The 20,194-nt window shown below is 40.3% G+C and overlaps 3 protein-coding genes across 3 annotated transcripts; 1 reads left to right on the forward strand and 2 right to left on the reverse strand.

The window, feature by feature from the left end:
• Window positions 1–8,524, reverse strand: LOC140933070 (steryl-sulfatase-like). The gene is made up of 3 exons (XM_073382588.1): window positions 8,118–8,524; window positions 4,638–5,345; window positions 1–1,068 (listed from the first exon to the last, which is right to left on the reverse strand). Exons 1-3 carry the CDS (start codon window positions 8,494–8,496, stop codon window positions 422–424), a joined length of 1,734 nt encoding a protein of 577 aa, XP_073238689.1. The 5' UTR covers window positions 8,497–8,524; the 3' UTR covers window positions 1–421.
• Window positions 8,525–9,406: 882 nt separating this feature from the next.
• On the reverse strand, window positions 9,407–12,949 carry LOC140933072 (uncharacterized). The gene is made up of 2 exons (XM_073382590.1): window positions 12,728–12,949; window positions 9,407–10,483 (listed from the first exon to the last, which is right to left on the reverse strand). The coding sequence occupies exons 1-2, from the start codon at window positions 12,812–12,814 to the stop codon at window positions 9,668–9,670; spliced, it is 903 nt and encodes a 300-aa protein (XP_073238691.1). The 5' UTR covers window positions 12,815–12,949; the 3' UTR covers window positions 9,407–9,667.
• A 96-nt stretch (window positions 12,950–13,045) lies between these two features.
• LOC140933071 (protein rolling stone-like) lies at window positions 13,046–17,101 on the forward strand. The gene is made up of 2 exons (XM_073382589.1): window positions 13,046–13,217; window positions 15,802–17,101. Exons 1-2 carry the CDS (start codon window positions 13,128–13,130, stop codon window positions 16,636–16,638), a joined length of 927 nt encoding a protein of 308 aa, XP_073238690.1. The 5' UTR covers window positions 13,046–13,127; the 3' UTR covers window positions 16,639–17,101.
• Window positions 17,102–20,194: the final 3,093 nt, after the last annotated feature.

A 20,194-nucleotide genomic window follows, 5' to 3' on the forward strand; every position in this document is an offset into this window, starting at 1 on the left:
TTCACACAATTTGTACTCTTAGAATATACAATAAATCAATTTTTTCACGCGATGTTGACATGATGGTCTAAAATATGAAATCTATTAAATAAGAAAGAGATTGTAATGAAAAAATGTTGGCAAAACATAATCATATAATTAAAAAAAAAATAATTTTCAAACTTATCATTCTTTTGATTGAAAACAATGTTTAAAAATTAAAATACAAAGTTAAAAAAAAAAATCATTTCTTCTCATCATCTTTCGGTTGGATACTCTTGAGCCATAAACTTATTAGTCTGCAAATACAGCCACCTCTCCTCTCCCTAGCAACAGGGTGCCATGAGTGCTGGCTTTATCATTATATCTTTATATATCTTTTTAAATCTCATTTTAAAAGTAAAAATTTCATAATTTAATTATATAATAATAATAATAATCATCATAAGATTTTGGGATGCTCTAGCTCTCTGTCTGTTTCCTTACAGCTGCAGAATGGAAAATTACAACACATTTGCAACCAAGGTTTAAAGATGTTTTTATGCCGTTCCAATTGATTGGGGACTATTTTCATGCTTGCTTTGTGTTTTTTGAGCATAGGGTAAATCTGCTTTATTACCTCCTGGTACACTGCTGTGTCAGCTCCAAAAGGGGAACTCTCAGATGGATCATTTGTGATGTCAAAAAGCAGAGGTGAATCATGAATGGTTACATATTTACCATGACAGTTACAAACACCCTGACCAATGCATGCTTCAGTTCCCTTTGTCCACTTAGGGGTCATGAAGTGTGCTTTCCACACAACATTGCTATTCTTGGGATTGTAGCGGACAGCGTGAACTTGATTGCCACAATAGTGAAAAATAAATTCATGGGATGATGGCTGCCCTTTGTTTGTTACAAGTGGTAAGAGATCTTTACCATCAACTGTTCTGTCCTGTGGAACATCTCCACCAACTAGTTTCGCAACTGTGGGTAACAAGTCCATGGTGCTAGTGAGCTGGTCAAGTGAGATTCCAGGGGTGATATGTCCTGGCCATGATACTATTGTAGGCACTCTAACACCACCTTCCCAACACTGCCCTTTGCCTGTGAAGGAAGTAACTTTATTATTATGACAGATTCGATGTACACAGCATTAATACGCCGATTCAGGAAAAAACCAGAAGTTGCATGGAAGTGAGGCCTAAGGGCCCTCATACTCAAAATGACAATGTAACAACAAGATTCTTGTGAGCAAAATAAGACAAGTGCTGCACCCACATAAAATAATCGAACAGAAAATCGGCCGGATCTCGCCTATATACCAAAAAAGTTTCATCAGATCCTGAATCAAGTAGAAGATGGGAAAAAGGAATATTGTTGTTCAGAGCATTTCGTACTAAACGATTACAGAATTAGTCTCGTCGGACATAGAAAGTCGACCTAAAACAGGAGGCATCCCTTACTGTTTCTGCTTGGTCTTCAGCCAAATCAAATGTTAAAGAATAACGGGGACATAAGGAAAAGTATCCCATGAGAAAAAAAGGTCAGAAGAATCGTCCTTGAGCGATAAAGTACAAGCTGTTAATTTATAGGTCTTCCAGTGATCAAACAATTTGCTGAAGCGAAATGTTTAGAAGTAGAAATCTTTAAAAAATAACTTCCTAAAGCAAGGAAGAAGGAGTAAGTTTTCCGTTTGGTCTGAACGTGTTTTGTAAAACCTAGATGATATCCCAGGCCCAGGGATGATATTCACTTAGTCTACACTGGGTTTTTGATATTCACTTAGTCTACACTGGGTTTTGAGATTATGAAACTTATACTTAGAACCAAGCATTTCCCGTCTAACTTATTACACCAGTGTGAGAGATGCCACTCAAGTGAATACAGTGACCATGCCAAGTCTCCATTCATAAATACACCTGGAAAAAATATTTTTCAAATTTTTACTTTTGGGGGGAAGGGAATGGATATAAGGTATAATATCACACACAATTAATAGTTAGTGTGCAAACATTTAATTTGTTACAGGTTGTGAAACATGATAGACTATAATAAGGGATTCTTCACATGTAGGATCAGAGTGAATAAAAGACCTGTGCTAACAATAACCCAAGCCGACTTTCTTGATTTACAAAAACTATTTTAACTTGAGGTCATACCACAGACCAAACTTGAGCCTGGGGTATGCTAATTTGAGTAAAATGTATTGGTCAAAAAAGTTCTAAAGGTGTACTAATTTCTCTTCCATGATGCCATAATAAAAGGTACCTGTTGCTGAAACAATTCCTTGTTGATCCATGGTGAAGGGCTAATCTAATCAAATGATTTGTGTTCAAGTTCAGGTCAATTACAGTATCTGTATTGTTGACTGTGTTCAATTGGCTCAGTGAGACAAGATTGTATTTTTCTGACACATGAGATCTTGAAACTGATTTGTGGTCGCATCAACTATTGTCTGTATTGTTGGCTGTGCTTGTTAAATTGACTTGAGACACTGTTGTGTTTGTTAAACATGGATTTGGTTGGAGAACAGAAGTATATAATATACTATTGTCTGTAGAAGAAACAGATGTGAGTAAAATCTTTCATTTGCATTTGTAGAGCAGTTCCTTTAGCAGCAATTTCAATTAGGGAATTCACAAGTGTTATATCAGAAGCATTGGGATTCATCTTGTAGAAGGGAAGACCTTTTAACTCTGACAATGTTCACTTTGAGTTTTTCAACAGCCTAGGGGTCTAACTTTCTCAAGTTCGAATGACAGGGATCATAAAAAGTAGACAACACGCCCCTCCTCTTATGACCTGGTGTGTCTGGTGGATGCCTTGGCTTGATAAGCTTTAAGGCCATGATTGACCGCTAATGTTCCACTGTTCATGTTCATCTACCTGGAATTTGCCGTTTTCTTGGCTAAGAAGTGCAACGAATGTCATTCTCGCATTGATTTTTCATTTCATTGTTCCATGACATTTCATCTAATTTCCATTTAACTGCCACAACATGGCAACTGCAGCCGCTCCTACCAGCACGACATAATAAACCACACACGGCTAGCATAAGTTTGGGTTTTCCAACCGGGTTATCAATCATACGTACTTTATATTTGACACAATATTTTTTGTAGGAGGCACAACACAAAGCCCTGGTCTAATGTAGACAATGACATTATCAACAGGTTTAGATACTTCATATGATCAAGATTATGTACAACATTTACGCAATGGCATACGTAGAGAGAGATTTTTTCAGTAATTTTGCTGCAATCCCTTAAGGTGATCTAGGGTATCGGTCAGTGGAACAACTCTGAGTATTGACACAGTATAAAGCTTATCTTGTGGTGGCGCGGTATCCAGCTGGCTTTTTTTAATTTCCTGGAGTTGGGCCTCGTGAAGCCTTTGCCTGGGTCAGGATCATAAACTTTATCCAGGGGCGGATCCAGGATTTTTTTTAGGAGGGGGTGCACTCGTCTCTTGCTATACTTCGACACCAATAAACCACATAGTTTTTTGTTTTTGCAGAATACCAGTTGTATTAGAAAGCCGCAGGTCATCTCAGGGGAGGGGGGGTGCGCACCCCCAGCACCCTCCCCCTAGATCCGCCCCTGTTATCTCTATTTTCAGACATAACATTAAGGTTCTTGACTCTGCGGGCCAGGAAACAATTGAATTTCGGTCGGTTTGGAACAAGAACTTAAGTCTTGTAAAGGACTTTCCACAGCCCTAATTTTTTTTCTACATTTTTACCAGAATTTTACCTGGTTTACTTTTAACCTGTAAATTTTTAAGCTCCCGTTCTTTCCTCAGGTGTCAATTTGACAACTTCAATATTTACTTGCTCCATCTTGAAACTTTTTTCGACAACCATTTGTTTTTACCGCCAGGCGTCGCGAAGGCCGACGGGCCCTTAGGCCTCGCTTCCATGCAACTTCCGTTTTTTTCCTGAATCGGCGTATTTAATGATAACAAAGATGAGTGCATGAGGTTGTGGGCTCCTGGTATCACCAGCATTATAAATACTCAGGGTCTAAATTTAAAGATGAAGGTACACTGTACTGTTATAAAAAAACTTAAATGTGCAAACATGGTTTTGAGAATCAAATCTTATTGCATTGTGCTTAGCTGTATTAGGTGTTATTTACAGAAGCCGATCCCTGTAGCCAGCTTTGCACTCAAAGTTGAGACAATCTTACAAAATCCAATCGCTTAATTCTTGTACCTACTAATTTCCAGGCATTATAAACTGTTCACATGATTTTTCAAGTTTAAATGGTTATAGATACACTATAGTTCAATTTTTTAACATGACTTTTGGCAGGCTCCTGTGTTGGGGTTTTATGGTTGATTTTGCATCAGCATTGGGCGAAGGCATTACCACCCAGACGGGAAGGATTACCTCACAGGTTGTTTTTTATCTAATTTTCATAAGAGAGTTTTGAGGATTTTCCCCAATGAAACCCACAGCTTGCACCATTCACAAAAAACTGCACAAACCTATCTTGATGTGACTATTATTAGTTTTCTATCATTTCTCAGATTTTCAAATTTCTTGACTTATGATCTAATGGCTATGAGTTTTATCTTTGATGGTGTACAACTGTGAACCACCAGCATAATATTAATGACATTAATAAAATTATAAACTTGCACCCTGTTTCTCTGTTTTTTTCAAATCTTACCTCCTCTGTAAATACCCTTCCATCCACCTTCGTATTCACCTGTCAATGGATTAATTTCCTCCAAGTGTGGACCATTGTCAGATGTAAAATAAACAAACGTGTCTTCCTTTAAACCAAGTTCCTCAACTACAGCCATTATCTGGCCAACACTCCAGTCCATTTCCTCAACATTATCACCGTAGCTACCATGGATGCTGTGATTGACAAATCGTTCAGTATTGAACAGAGCAGTGTGAACTTTGGCATAAGACATGTAAAGCAGAAAGGGACCATCTTTGTTTGAGCGGATAAAGTTCATGGCTTCATCTGTGAACCTCATTGTCAAATTTTCCAAAATAGTAGGCTGCTCTACAACACCGTAGTTTTTCATTACAAAGCAGTTGAATACTGCAAACATACTTAGAATAACACAAAGAGCAAAGGCAGTGGACACAATTAATGTGAGAAGAAAATAGAAAGCACACTTGCCTAGTACACCAGTTAGGTAGCAAATATGCAGCGTAACTCCGATAATTGTGGCAGCAATAAGGATATTGGTGGGTCTGAACCCTGGAATGACAAGCTCTACAACATAATTCCCTGGATCACAATCTCGTAAGTTTGTTAGCGGCAATCCATAAAAGTAATGGAAACCATGCTTAAGTGGGTGAAAATGGAAATCTGATGAAGAGGAAGAATGCAGTCCCAGGTGCCACTTTCCAATCATACCTGTAACAAACAAAGATGCAAAGAAACAATTAACACTTTAATATGTACGGGCTTCTGATGAAACTTTACATTTATGAGATTGACATAGTTTCTTAAAACGCCTTACTGAAAAAACATATGTTTTGTCTCTATTTCAGACTTGCCAAATCTCAAGACTTTGTTGTTAGTCTCATGATTTTAGGACCTCTCTCAAGCGTCTAGCCAAGCTCTAAAAAAATATGGAGCTGTAGAATTCGTTTCCAATACATGTAGATAGCCAGCTTCACCCCAAAAAAACGCTTAGCGGTCATGTTTGATCACATATTCCTTTTAGCCTACCGTTACTTGCTACTGCCACCAAACGTGCAGACTTCCAGTTTCCCTTGTTTCAAGATGACGCCAACAAAATACAGAAATTACAAAATCCAATCATAAAATTGATCTTGATATTTACTACTCCAGCTTAAGTGATGTAGTGACTTCCAATAACCATAATCTTGACTGAAAGTCCTTCCACTTGGAAATTTGGGACATCTCACAACTTTTTACCCATTTCTCACTACTTTTCCCGGCCCTAGGTTCAGAATCTCACTTCTTTTGCCTTTTGAGGGTTGGCAGGTCTGCTATTTATCAAACAGGATCCAGATAAATTGGTAGCAACAACAAGGCTAAACTCTAGCACAGCCCAGTGGCCCTTGGCACATAACTTTTGATCTTGGGCAACTAGAAAATGTTACTTTTTTTGTACAAATCATATGCTGGGCACCCCAAATTTTACCGGTTTAGAACACAGGGCTCCGTTCAATTTTCCTTAGAGCACAGCCTTGAATAAAGTACAATTTTGTGCAAAAACAGGGTTTAGGGTCAGGGCCTCAGTGGCACCACCCTACTCCTCGTACTCATTGCCAACCCCCTTACCCCCATCAATCCAAATTTTTTAAAACTTAAAAATTGGAAGGTAGCCTGCGTAGCTGGCGGTATTGTGTGGGTGCGAGATTAAAGTTTTGGCGGCGGAGCCGTGTTCCAAAAAAAAAAGGAGTAGGGACCAGGCGGTTAAAATACCGCCTGCCAGAAAACCCCTGTATTTTGAATGGTCCGCATACCAGTGTGCGGGGAAACAGATTGGTCGAGGGCCGTACATATGTCAATCATGTTAGATGAGCCTTTGCGTATATTTCCCAATTTAGGGAGCAGATGGCAAACTGGAGAAGACGTACATGTAAACTGATTGTGATTTCCGCTTTAGAAAGAGCATAATTGATGACCAAATTGCCGAAATGGCGTTTTTAAACTTCACAGCGCTGGAATTGTCTTAATTTAGCCGTAAGAAACGAAGGTCAAAGAAAATTAAAACACTTTACAACTGCACCTGAGATCAAATCCTATCAGGAACACCTACAGAAGAATAAACCACCGGAAATGGTTACTCAGTATGCATGTAACAAACCAGCTTCACGACCTTTTAATGTTAAGCCTAGTGTTGCAAAAAAAGATTTACTCAGTCAAAGTTTAGAATGATACATGCACTGTGTAGTGCTAGTAACCTTCGAGCGAGAGCCGAGAAAATAAAAAAAACCTCTGTTCAAGCAAACTCACAAGGTCACGTTTCACATTGTCACGAGCTTAGGGGTGCTTTCCATTCGACCAAAAATTCTGGAATGAAATTTCGCGTATTCCATGTGACGAATGGAACAGTATTTTCCGGTTGGTTTGAACCAAGCCGTCCCAGTCCATCACATACCAATTTTCGCGCGAAAATACGAAATAAACAGGGGAATCAAAAAATGGCGGACTCTTTGTCTATTTTACTTGCTTTAGAGTTGCTCGACGACTACGAAGTTGAAATAAGCGAAGTATTGGACGAGGACGAGGACATAACGCTGTTCAGTGTGGGTAGCTCCTACATGCGTAGGAATTTAAACCGAGTCCGCGACTATTTGCCTTGCAATAAAATATAGGAATATTTGCCTTGCAATAGAAAGTGTGCTCGTCACTTATCACATTGATTTAAGACATTGCGCGTAGCTTATATGCATTTTCGCACTACTTACGAAAGTTTGCCGTGGCTCCAGTGCAAAAGCGGTGCAAAAGAACATTCAAGTCATCTGTCGCATAATAACAAGCGGAACACTAATTTTGAGCAGAAGAATTGGAAGCCATGTTAAGTTCGATTTCTGGGCTCTGAGAAACTGGGCGCGAGCAGGAATGGTCGAATGGAACGGAATTTTCCGGTTATTCCGATTTTCCAGAATTTTAGGCCAACCTCGCGAGGTACACCCAAAATTTCGGAATGAAATTCCGGAAAATGTCTGTTCCATTCGCTCCCAAACCCGGAATTTTCGGAATTTTTGGTCGAATGGAAAGCGCCCTAGGAGTCGTGTTTAGCCTGTCAACGCTTATTTCTAAACTGGTTTCTCTTTGATTGGCTGATTTAATTGGGATCAGCTAACGTGACAAAAGTGGGCGGCACAAAAGTGGGCGGCATTCGAAAAATCATGGTTCTCTGGCAGGCGGTATTTCTCGTGGCTTCGCCGCTCGTGACGGCTCCGCCGTCAAATCTTACTCGACTGTATTACAACGGCTCCGCCGCCAAATCTCACTCGACTACTACACAATACCGCCAGCTACGCAGGCTAATTGGAAGGCAACCAGCCAAGGTCACCTTGCCCTCCCTACATTATCCCCATTTTATCCTTATGAACTTTATTTTTTCCTGATTTTGCAGTCGCAGAGCTCGGCTGAATCTTCTTGCTGCGGAAATAAAAGCAGGCGAGTAAAATGAGATCATCTAACCTGTTTTGTAACCAGCAGCAGATGCAATTTCAGCAAACGTAGTTTCATTTTGGGGTAATCCACCAGATGCAGCCGTGAAAATAAACACTCTTACTTGCCCACGATCGGAAGCAATTCCTGATCTGACTGGATACCTTCCTGTTAAAATTGCGGCTCTGTTTGGCGTGCAAACGGAATCCGGATGAACATCTTGCAGCAAGCGAGCACCTTGTGCAGCTAACCGATCGATGTTGGGTGTTTTGATCGTGTCGTTTCCAAAACAGCCAACATCTGCGATTCCCAAGTCGTCCACGACAAATAATAGAACGTTTGGTGGCCTTGCAGATGCAAAGTTAAGCACGAAAAACTGCAAAATAAAGCCGCCCCAGAGACGTCCCATTGCAGCACACTGTACCCATGTGCACACTCTCACAGCTATCACAGCTCACTCCCTGAGGCCTTGTACAAACTATTGCGTGCGTCGCGCGCTCTCTCGCGCATCCAAGCCCAAGCTCGAAATATTAGCATGGGCGAACATCGGAGAGAGAAAACCGTCGGAACCGTTACAGTACAACCCATAAAACGGCCATAAATCGGCCCATGGACCACACGGGAGAGACGTAAGACACATTTTATCTAAGATTTGCTGTTTTTTATTAAAATTCTTTCATTTTCGTACGTTTCAGAAACGATAGGTTTTTTTCCCCTTACAAATCCTTATACTTCGAATCTTGCGCAACAATACCGATGTTCGCCGACGCTTGCCGACGCTCATATTTCGAGCTTGGGCTACCTGTTGCGACAACTGACGAAGGATCAGGGACCCATGCATCACGCTTTTCATTGCCGGCTACACAACTTCTTCATCTAGCATCAGGTCATGAAAGGGTGGGGATTTCATTAGTTGAAAAGGGTAGAGTAATAAATCTGTCCTTTCGGTCTGTAAAAAGTCCTAAGAGTGGTAACAGATGCGTGTTATGGCTGTGAAAAAGTCGAGAAAACGTTCTGTTATGTGTTTTTTGTCACATTTTAAGTGCATTTACAGCAGTTAAGAGGGATGCGAAGTCCTGAACTGGTGCTTAAACGCAGACTATGATTCATAAGTAAGTTGAGTATGATCGTCCGGGTGAGTGTAGCTGACCTTTCGACAACCACTGGGGTAGCCAGCTGCAGAGTCAACCGTGGTGTCTGGTCCTGCGGACACTTTTCGCGTCTTCGGAAAGAAAGTCCCCAAAAGCGGGCGCTGTAGATGTCACTAGCGCGATCGCGGGAATTTCGCTTCACAAGTCCACTCAAGTAGACTAGGGGAATTAATGATAAATAAAGTCTACTTTATGTCAGTAAAAGTTTGTTCCGGTTTTTGAATTTGAGTAATTTGGATCAGAAAAAAAGTCACTGACACGTAAATAAGCCAGTTGGCTATTTTCTATGGTTTTCGCCAAAAAACTATTTCAAAAGAACGCCGATAAAAGAGTAAATCTTAAGTAAGTTCGCAAAAATAGTATACTCAATTTTATTGCATATGACCATTTTCGGTTAGAGAAGTTGTGTTTCCTCATAAGGTAACACCACTAGTGCGCGTAGTTGTTTTTGATCCATACTCGGAGACAGTAAATACTGAATACTAAACACTGGCACAAAGGGAGTCCTATAAAGAATAAGCATAACTGAGCTACAGCGGAGTAAACTGGTCTCCCTGTGTAGTCTGTCACAGGATAAATATACTTTGCCCCACTTGGACTTGTTCCACCGTATGCCCAATAAACAACCGTAAACAAAGCGTAAGTAGTTGTATAGAGCATTGGATAAACAATATGAAGTAGGCGCACGGGTACTGAGCTAAGCATGGTATCAGCGACTATTACGAACGAATTAACTGCGTGAATGATAACGGTAATAACGCTTATTTGGTTGTTCAGTGTTTTATAGATCAACGACCAGAAGGAGATGGTCACGAGGATGGCGGCTACCGAAGCAATGTTGTATATTACCCACAATGCTTGGTGAAACCAACCCATCGGTGTCGACAGTAACACTTCAGGGGCGTCTCTAGCCAACAGCATTTCTTCATCGTCGCATAGAGGGTTGGCTACCAAATGATCACGTGCTTCATCACTTGTACTTGCGTTAGCACTGCGATAGTCTCGTTGCGAGGCAACGCCGTTCCATTCGTTTTCTTGCTGCTTGCGGTCTTTCTTGTAGTGGATGGCCGTTACGATAGTTGCACAAATGAAATACAGGGTGACAAACAGGAAAGTCCAGTTACTGAGGAAAATAAACCACTTTTCACGGGTGTCTGTATAACAAACTCCGCTTGCTATTATCCCACCAGTGCAGAAGATGGCGATGGCAAGCCGATACAGCAATACAAACAACACACCAAACCACTGAAAGCAGAGAGAAATAATCAAATAGTACTGAATAAAACGCATTACAGTAAGAATGTAATGTAAATTCTGGGGTACTTTTCTCCTCGTGGCTATAAAATATGTAAAACTAGAATCTGGCCCTTTTTTTGAGTATGTTATAATGATAATGTAATGATGATGTCGATACATATCCCTGCACCATTTAGGGGGGGGGGGGGGGGCGGAGGGGAACTTTGTAAAGCCATTGACTCTTCATCCTTCTTTGATTTTAAGTGTTACTGTTCGAATGAGGCGAAGAAGTCTGCCCGGTGATATGGTCTACCCACCTCTGATGTCAGTTCAAGCCACACAAATATCAAGGGCTCATGATCAGTGTGCGCATAAGCTCGGGGGACTGGTGGCCGCAGGCAGAAGAGGCGCTGGGCCGCTAGCTGCCGGACCAAGCTAATAACTGCTCATATAGACATTAATCCTTTGGTGACGGCCAGCGAGTAGCGAATAAACCGCCGGTGATTTTTCATCAATTCTCCTTTTTTGGACTAGCTTTCGGCTAATTAGCATAAGAATGGCTAAAAATGAGTTTTACGAGAAAAGGCATACTTTCCGACTTATCTGACTTAATTAAACAGCTTTTTGTTTTTCACGCATGCGCAAAAGCCAAAATTTGGACTTAGTTTTGTCTTGCTTTTTTTTGCGAATCTGTTTCCATCTTTCTCTCTCGCTCTCTTTTTTTCCTTTGCCTTTCTTCTTTATTAGCGATTTTGTTGCCCACTTTATCGCCTTTCTTTTTCATGGAATTGTGGCTGGCTAACTTCTAAGGAAAGGGACAGATTTAATTTTCAAAGTAGTATGTAAAGATCGAAATTGGCAGTGGATTTTTTTCCTTAAATGTTACCTTTTTTAGTGAGTGTAACTCTGGCAGGATTTGTCAGAATATCCAAAACGAGGTATCGCTGGAAATGTTGCGGAATTCTTTTAACCCCGCTCCGCTGGTTCAAACAAATCAAGAGGACTGTATCTTTCGATGTAACAACACGATTTAATGCAATCCAACAACTGCTACACAACGATCAACGTAACTAAACGATCAACGATCAACGATCAACTGACGTTGTTGCTTACCAATTTATTAACTTAAACTGAAAGTTAAATGGGTCTAGAAAGGAAAACTTCACTCATACAGAACGAATTCTGCTCGAATTAAGGGGTAGCTTTTTCAGGTTTCAAGTACATAAAAGGATAGGGGAATCGCCTGTTAAAGCGCATTAAGGGTAAGAAAATTTGTCATTGGGTATCTAAAAGGGCACACCGCGACGTGAATGTAACTTGCGCTATAGTCCTCATTTTCCTCAAGGGTGGTAGGCGAGCCTGCTCTCATCTCGCAAGGTGATTTAAGTATTTTGGTCTCGTGGTGATTTCACGCGAGCTCGAGTAGTTTGCTCACTACGACTATTCGAAACCTACTTCCGCAAGAGGCCTGACTTCTGGTAATGGTTGAACCGTAATATTTCATTACAATGGTTTAGAAAGAGAGTTCTTTCTGTGGAGGCTATATGGACAGTTGTATAGTTATAAAAGAGTCACGGGCTGGACATTTGGGCAGAGCTACCCCTAGTAAAATTTTCTTGATTACACCCCCCCCCCCCCCCCCACCTCCGGCTGCCTGAAAAGCAAGAGTAACATGATCGAACATACGCCATGCAACGTTTCAAACTCTATTAAATAAAAAAGTCGACCTCTTCAGAAGTCTTTATATATCCCAATTCTCAACAAAATACAAATAGGCATGACAAAATATTGTCTTTAAATGACGTCGCAACCTCGCGACAAGATCAAAATAAACTATAGGGCAAAGAGAAGAGGCGAGACCTTCCCACAAAGTATTGTACAGGTGTTTGCAAAATCCAAGGTTAGTTTCCTCGCTTTCCTGCATTAGATAGAGGTCCTTGTGGGAAACTGATGTGTAATATAAGAATATTCATAATCCAGGTTGTAAGCTATCCCGGGATGCTCATTTTTCAAAACCACAAACTCATGATCAGTCAGTAATTCAAGTAAGGTTTGAATTTGTGTCGGTCCATGTGATGCGTATCAAGAAGTTATTTATTACAGTATTCCTTTGATGAATACATTACGTAATTAAAACCAGGCATTTACTACTGCAGTATGCCCGTAATTTTGTAGTGAAAAGGGCCGCACATTCCTAATTTATAGTACGTAAAGGGGGTACGTAAAGCTGTGATTTATACTGTAAAAACTTACAGGAGATTCCGCGAAGTGTGCTGGGTTTGGATATCGCAAACGAAGTTGATCAAGGTGAAATTCATTGCGAAGTAGGCTCCAACACATTTTCGGCTACTAATTGCTGCTGTTCGTCTGTATTCATGTGATGTCACACACTATCTTGGAGATGAGCGAGGCGAACACTGGACACACATGGATGTCACATGAGAAAGAAAAAGACTTGTGCGTTCACTTTCCCCTCCCTCACGTGTCCCGTGTTGTCTCAGATATTGCGTGCCCGTCAAGGTCACCAGGAGGTCCTTGGATACTGTTGTCAAATATTTGGCATATATTGATATTTCAGTAGAATAACAGCTCTGCAAATCATACAAAAGCCCGCTGGCTATAAAACTGCGAGTAATCCACCAGGCAATCGAAAATGGCAGGTTGGAGTATTCTTCGGAAAGAGTTTCGTCTTGTTAAGTTCCGTTTGCTTTATCCAAATTCAGCGGACTTCGCAGAATCGCCGGTAAGTTCTCAGTACTGAGGCATTTACTTTTGACTGCGATGACACAGCATAACTGTCAGTCTACTAGTATGTTACTAAACGCTAAATATTAAGTTTTCTTAGACTCTGAAGGTGACTCGCACCGTACAGGTGTAAACACCAGGTTAACGACAGTTCTATTCAGAACTACACCCACCCCGGAGATTCAAAGTACCTACTTTCGTGACATGATTCAGTTGGCTCAAACAATTTACTTTGTGATTCTTTAGGTTAGTGTTCTAGGTTTCGATGTAATCCTTTGCATGACATTTGAACTTCTCGCTATTTTTTTCCGTGTAATCACAGACAAACCGACGCCCGTGCTTGTACTGGGTAATGTCGTTGGAGAGTCACTGAATTATACAACGAAAGCTGAAACAGACTGCGTACAAATTAAGAATTTCTGCAGTAACAGTATAATGGCAGCAATTTAGAGGAAAGCTATGATCGGCCGGACTACCGTCGAACATGGCAAAAACGGAATATTGTAGATAAGAGTTCACAGAGCTTGGAGCCGGGTTGTGTAGGTGCTAAACAGACCTCTATTCATAGCAGCCATCGGCAAAATACAAGACTTCAAAAATCGGAAATGTAAACAAACGAAAATTCAAATACATGAAAATTTATCACGCTCCAGCAGACAAAAACAAATATCAAGCCTTCATTCGAAAGTCGACAGGAGCCGAGTCTAGCTTTTTCAACCAGCCTAAGTCAAAAAGCCGAATTCTAAATTCCCTCCGTGGGTCCGTTCATTCCCTTTCTTGATACTACCCAAGTTTTCATTTCGCGAACTCGAAGTGTATGGGAAGCATTGTAATTCTTGGTTCTCAAAAGAAGGCTAAGGTAAATTATTGCTTTGCCAAGGGTTTTAAGCTTCACTGAAGCTTAGCTCAGTCGGTAGAGACCTTGCCTGGAGAGCGGGCCGCCGAAGGTCCCGGTCGCCATCCCAGCCGAATCGCCGGGGACCAGACCAGCACTCATTAGTATCAACTGAGAAGTGAGGGCACGACTGCCTTTTCGAGTCTTTGTTGTCGCAAACGGTTAGACTTTCGCGTGGCTCAGATAATGGCGGTCCTGTCCCCATAAGGGAATCTAAAAATAGTCAGTTGTCAATAAGTACTTTCGTGCTAATTTAGCTATTAAGGCTGCGTTTAAGAAATCACTGGACCTCCAAATCTCTTTCTTAGGGGGTTAATTTAAGAAAAGAACTGCTTTTCCAGTCTACGCTATATGCTTTCTTGAAATTGTTTACGATAAACGGTGTTTAGATAAAAGCCTTTGGGCAAACTGAAAATGGCTTAGAACGCGGTTTTGTCAAACATGGGCTAGACTCTGTTGAAATAACTGGCCCCGTTCTTTTAACGGCTTATCACCTAAAGGCACGTCCTTTATATCAGCCTTTTACAAAAAATACCCCTTTCATCCATATACCTAAACACAGAAACACTTAGGCAAACTTTCAGTTTACTTGACCTTTTATATTTATTGACCTTTTTAAAACCTCTTATAATGGACCCGCCATTCTGTCACTTCGAGATACGGAAACCTCATTGAAATGCCCAATCTTTTATATACCTCTAGTTACTATATTTACATTTTACGCTACATTTAGATTTTTTATTATACTACTAATGTTATTGATTTTTCCATATGCTTGTAATACCTGATGTTTGTATTAACGTGTATAAATAAGTCAAGTAAAGTTAAAGAAAGTAATGATGATGGTGGCGGTGACGAAAATGATGATGAACTAGCTCACAGGGTACCCCGTTTGGCTTGAGCATCCAGCTATAGTCCGGCATTATAGAAAAACACCCCCTCCCCCGCCGCCACCGGGTAATACTCCCTATAATGGCCTAACAGTTTTTGGAAAGGATATAGTAATTCATAGCACTGCCTTATTCCTCCTCTTCCCCCCGGATAAAAAAGGTTACAAAGGTTAACTTCACAAACCCGTTCCGCGTAAGTCGACATAAGCAGTCGGTTTTAGTGGGTAAACCGCATCATTACTGATTTACTGTAGTGGCTGAGTCACTGCAGTAAACTGGGTAAAATATCGTGATTCAGCTTGTTTCAGTTTTCCACACGAGTAGGCAAGGTATTTCTAATATCACGAGATATTAATAAACTTAACCATGCAGGAGCGGCCTGAATTAACTTGCCGGCTTTTTGATATAAAAACTGACAAGTAGTGCGATACATGCGGATTTATGAAGTGAGGAGAATACAGAGTCGAGTAGAAAACGAGGAGGATCAGGAGAAGTGAAATTCTAGCAATTTTCTAAAAAGGAGAACTTAGTGGCCCGCCAGCAAGCTCTCCTGGGGTTCTCCCTCCTTTTTTGCGCCGTCGCCAGAGCGCCCCAGGAGAGCCGCAGTTCTCGCAGGCTAAGAAAGGAGAGACCCAGGGCATATTGCATTTTGTTCGTGTATTAATAAATTTAATACAAATCGCTTTGTTGGTTTTATTTGTTTACTCCCTCTTATCCTCTGAGCTCCCCTGGTTTGAACTTATCATCATTAAAGCTCGACTACATATCTATTAATTAACCAACTGCCTTTTTTCCAGTGGTTTGGTGTGCTGTACGTTCTTCTCTATCGGTTCTTCATTGCTGTCTTCTGTACATGCGCAACTATATGGAGCGGGTTTTATTACCGTCACAATGGCGCCAAGTGGTTTATCTACCTCACAAACTGGAGCTTCTTTTGTGCTACTGTGTACTTCATTTGCGCCACGATAGTCACAGGCCTTCACTACAAAAACCAACTCAAGCAGCGGGTCAATACTGCCAACGACCAAAAGGAAATTAAAAATGGCGTGGAAATGTCTGCCAAGAATGAAGACAACAAAAAAAGCGCATGCGAGCAAGGTAGTAACTTGGTAACCACTCCTGGCGATGGCGAAAGTGAAATAGGTTTCACTGGTTACGTGCTTGGAGCATCACGGGACACCCCGATGAGATGGTTTCACCAAGTATTATGGGTAATTTACAACATCGCAGTAGTAGCAGCCGTTTTGGTGACTATTACTTTCTGGTCTTTGATCTACACATCATTCGGAAGAGGGAGAAGTCCGATCTCTGTTATTTTCCACGCAGTTAATTCAGTTGTTATGGTCGCTGACACCATGCTCAGCTCGATTCCTGTTCGCTTATTTCATTTTGTGTATCCGATGTTATACAGTATAACTTACATTTCATTTACAGTGATATACTGGGCGTGTGGTGGAATAAGTTCGCATGGCAACACATATATCTATCCCCAGACCGATTACTCTAGACCAGTTTTCTCAGCCATATCACTGGCATGCCTGGTGTTAATTGCTCTTCCCTTGTGTCATAGTTTGGTGTTCGGCTTGTACTGCCTACGGGTTTGGATCAAAACAAAGTGTCTTAAAAAAGCGTAATCCAGAGGATTACGCAAACGTCTTAAGTTGCCTTCTCTTGGGCTAGAATAACTTACCTTGCGCGTTGGGCTTGATTTCCACTGTCCGGTCAGGTTTCCCTTAACGGCTAGGGGTTAATCGAGCCTTCGAGCGCAAAGCCATGTGTAAAAAAGTTAAGGTGCATGAAAAGTCATAAAAGCGAAGATAGGTTATAGAGAATTGTGAAACATTTTTTTTTATTGTTTATTGTATTTAAAGGCGTATTCTTGCCGAAACGTTACTGTGTTACTGTTTGTTATTAAATAAACGTCGCATTATCTTACCTGCGGTAAATTGTCGCCCTTTACCTTAGAAGGGGCATTTCGAACGATTTTGAAGGATCCGCTAACCAGCAAACTAAAAACGCGTCCTTCAAAGCGCTCAAAATTTCTGGCGGAAAAGACACTTCTGTGGTCTACAGTTATAATAAAGCTCTTCATGCTTTACGTTTTAAGTTTTTTTTGACCAGCAAAAGGTTAGCAAAGGGCATAGCTGCTTCAAACTTACGAAGGAACTTTTCGTCCCATGTAACGGAATTCGGATTTCGGATTGAAATTTTTGCTCGTGGAATCCGGAACCACGGAATATTTTGCTTATGGAATCAGGAGTCCTGGCCTTTAGAACCCGGAATAGCTCAAGAAAACCAGAATGCCACTAACGTTTGGCATCCAGAAACCACGTTCCACTAACAAAGACTGGAATCCGAAACAGAGAATCCGGAATCCATCGCGTTGAATCCAGAATTCAAGTCTATTTAGACTGTCTTGAATTCCCTTTCATGGGATGAGAATTTGCTTTGCTTACGGATGCATTCTCATACATCATAGCAACTGGGTTATCTTTGAAGATAACATATTCAATTTGGGCACGGTCGAATATCCGGTCTAACTATGCTATGTACCAGATAAAATAGGCGTTAATAAATAATGACTGCTTGTGTTTATATATACCTAATTGCTTTGGCAATTAGTTGGGCACTGGGCCTTTTGGCATATAAAACTCACTGCAATAATTTGCTTGAGTGCCTGCCAAACAATAGCTTTCCTGTGCCCAAAACCCAACGCCCAAACAAAACTTTATTGAATCAGGTATATTATATCTGGTAAACTCTCAGCTAGTAAGAAGTTAAAGTAAAAGTAATCGTCACATGACCTCTGAGATTTCCCTCGTTCAGGTCACTTGTAAATTTTCTTACGGATAAGGTTCACTCGAAATTCTCTCTCTGCACAAGAGCAATTAAAAAATATAAAATATTATCGCTAGGAATAAAGTTATGGTACTAACTAATTCAAAATATCATAAGAGTACATATGTTTGTATCCAATTTTGGTGCGTTTGGCTGAACGTTTTTGTGAGAATTTTTATCGGTTTTAAGACGATAAACATGGTGTCAGGCGTCATTTAAAATGTTTGGTACTTTTGTAACTGCGACCTACTGTCAGGACGCACTGCTACATCAGCGCAAAGGTTAAGGTAAATATATAAGATAACCAATAATACTCACTATTGTTTGAATAAAAACCTGAAAAAGGTCACATTCCTATTTATCTCTATTTTGACTACTGCCGAACCACAAACAAATATGGAGAAACTTACTGTCCAGGAGGAGCATGGCGGCGGATTTGTTTTTATGAGCTCGATCCGACTTGGCTCCGACGTAGTGAGCGTGTTCCTCCTTTTCTGTACTTCTATATTTTGTATCAGGTTCCATGACAAATGCTTTGTGAAAATCTCAGGTCCTTGGAATATTATTTTTCTTTAAGAGAGAAGTTCATCCTTAATCAAAAATTGATCTAACAGTTTCACCTATAAAGCGGTAAACCTTGAGACCAAGATGGGAGCTTTATTCTCTCTTGCTAAGACTGAAATAATTTTGGCATCAAAGTAAGAGCATCAAAGAGCTAACGATGAATAACTTTGCAAAGGGGTGTGGTGGGGGATTCGGTGATATAGTTTGGGCGAGACTTCTTTTCCAAGCCTACTACTGTGATAGAACTTGATTTATGATATTTTTTTGCTTTTTACTTCAGAATGAAAGAGCTTTTTTCTCGTTTTAATTCAGGAAAATTCGAGGGATACCCAACCACTCCCTCAACGGGTTCGTAAGTTTAGCCCGCAAACCAGGCGTATTTACTAAATAGCAGTGCGAACAATGATACTTTTTTTTTTTTCACGCCATGTTGGACGTTGAAACTGACAGAAAGTTGACTATATTTCAATTGCTTTCAAGATGGCGGTCGCGATCCATGTACCTCTGTGCTTTCGTTAAAAAAGGATTAAAAATAAGTATAGACTTGCTGATTTCTTTGTGGGGGCTTTAAGTTTATTAATCAATAAACTTTATTGCTTTTAACATAAGCTTATAACTAACAGTACATAAATGGAAGCTTCGCTTTTGGGCCTGACAAAGTCTATACATCGTTCATTCGACTCATTCGATTTGACCTTATGTAAGATGAGTCATGGAAGTTTAGGCTTGTTTCCTTCCCAGGTTTCCCATGTTCTACCCGCACTTTTTGTTGTGTTTGTTTTATAGAGGATTTCCCTGGCCACTGACCATTCATACATCAGTCATTTTTTTCCTGCTGTGTTATGGAACCTTTTTTTAGGCCCAGGCTGGGCTCCTAATGAAGTGCAGTCCGAGCCTACTATGGAATATTTATATTAAGAGGAAAAACAACAGGTGAATTGACAGTTAAGATCAAGATCGACCACTAGTGAACAGAACCAAAAGCAAACATTTGTTTGATATTACAGCACGTCCTGTTGTTAGCAGCAATTTGTAGTGACAAAATTAAATCAATAAAAGCTTCTGGGGGTTTCTCTGTCATGAAGTAATTACTTTTATCAGTCGCTTCCATCAAAAGCTACAAACTTTCAGGAAATGTTCATTACAATATCGGCCTAGTAAAATTGCCAATTTTCAAAGCTTGTTTCAAGCACTAACGCATGGTCTAGTTTCCATGCTATTACTAATAAAGCACCAAACTTGAACCAAAACTACACCCGAAACAAATTTACGAAAGTTTGTCGGTGATTTTTTGTACAATTAATAAGTTGTTTAATGACAAAAGAAAACATTCTTCACTGGAAGTTAAAATATTACGCTAATGCATGTTTTAAAAATGATCGACATCTATATAATTTTCTCATTACGTAAACGAATATATTGACTTTAAGGTTATTATTCTAATATATTTCACACTGATTAATAAACAGTTCTGGAAGTCTTCGACCTTATTTTAGGGAAAATATTACGTTAAATGGCTATAGTTAAAAGTAATTTGTTTCTTCTTGTATCACTCTTCGTACCGGTTCTGAAGTGCAATGGTGAGTACAAAATTTGTAAACGTAACCAGCGTCCGACCAAGAGTATTATATTGATTGAAATCAGAACTTTTAAAAAAGGTAATGCAAATACATTAGGCTGTAGTAAATTTTGATCAAACCCTAGTTGTTTCTTCTCACTCTTGGACTGAAAGTTAGTCAGTTTTCAAGCTTACTTTCAGTGTGAGCTGTTAGTTTAATAGGATAAAGA

This window comes from Porites lutea, chromosome 4, assembly GCF_958299795.1.
Source record: "Porites lutea chromosome 4, jaPorLute2.1, whole genome shotgun sequence".
Lineage (NCBI taxonomy): Eukaryota > Metazoa > Cnidaria > Anthozoa > Scleractinia > Poritidae > Porites > Porites lutea.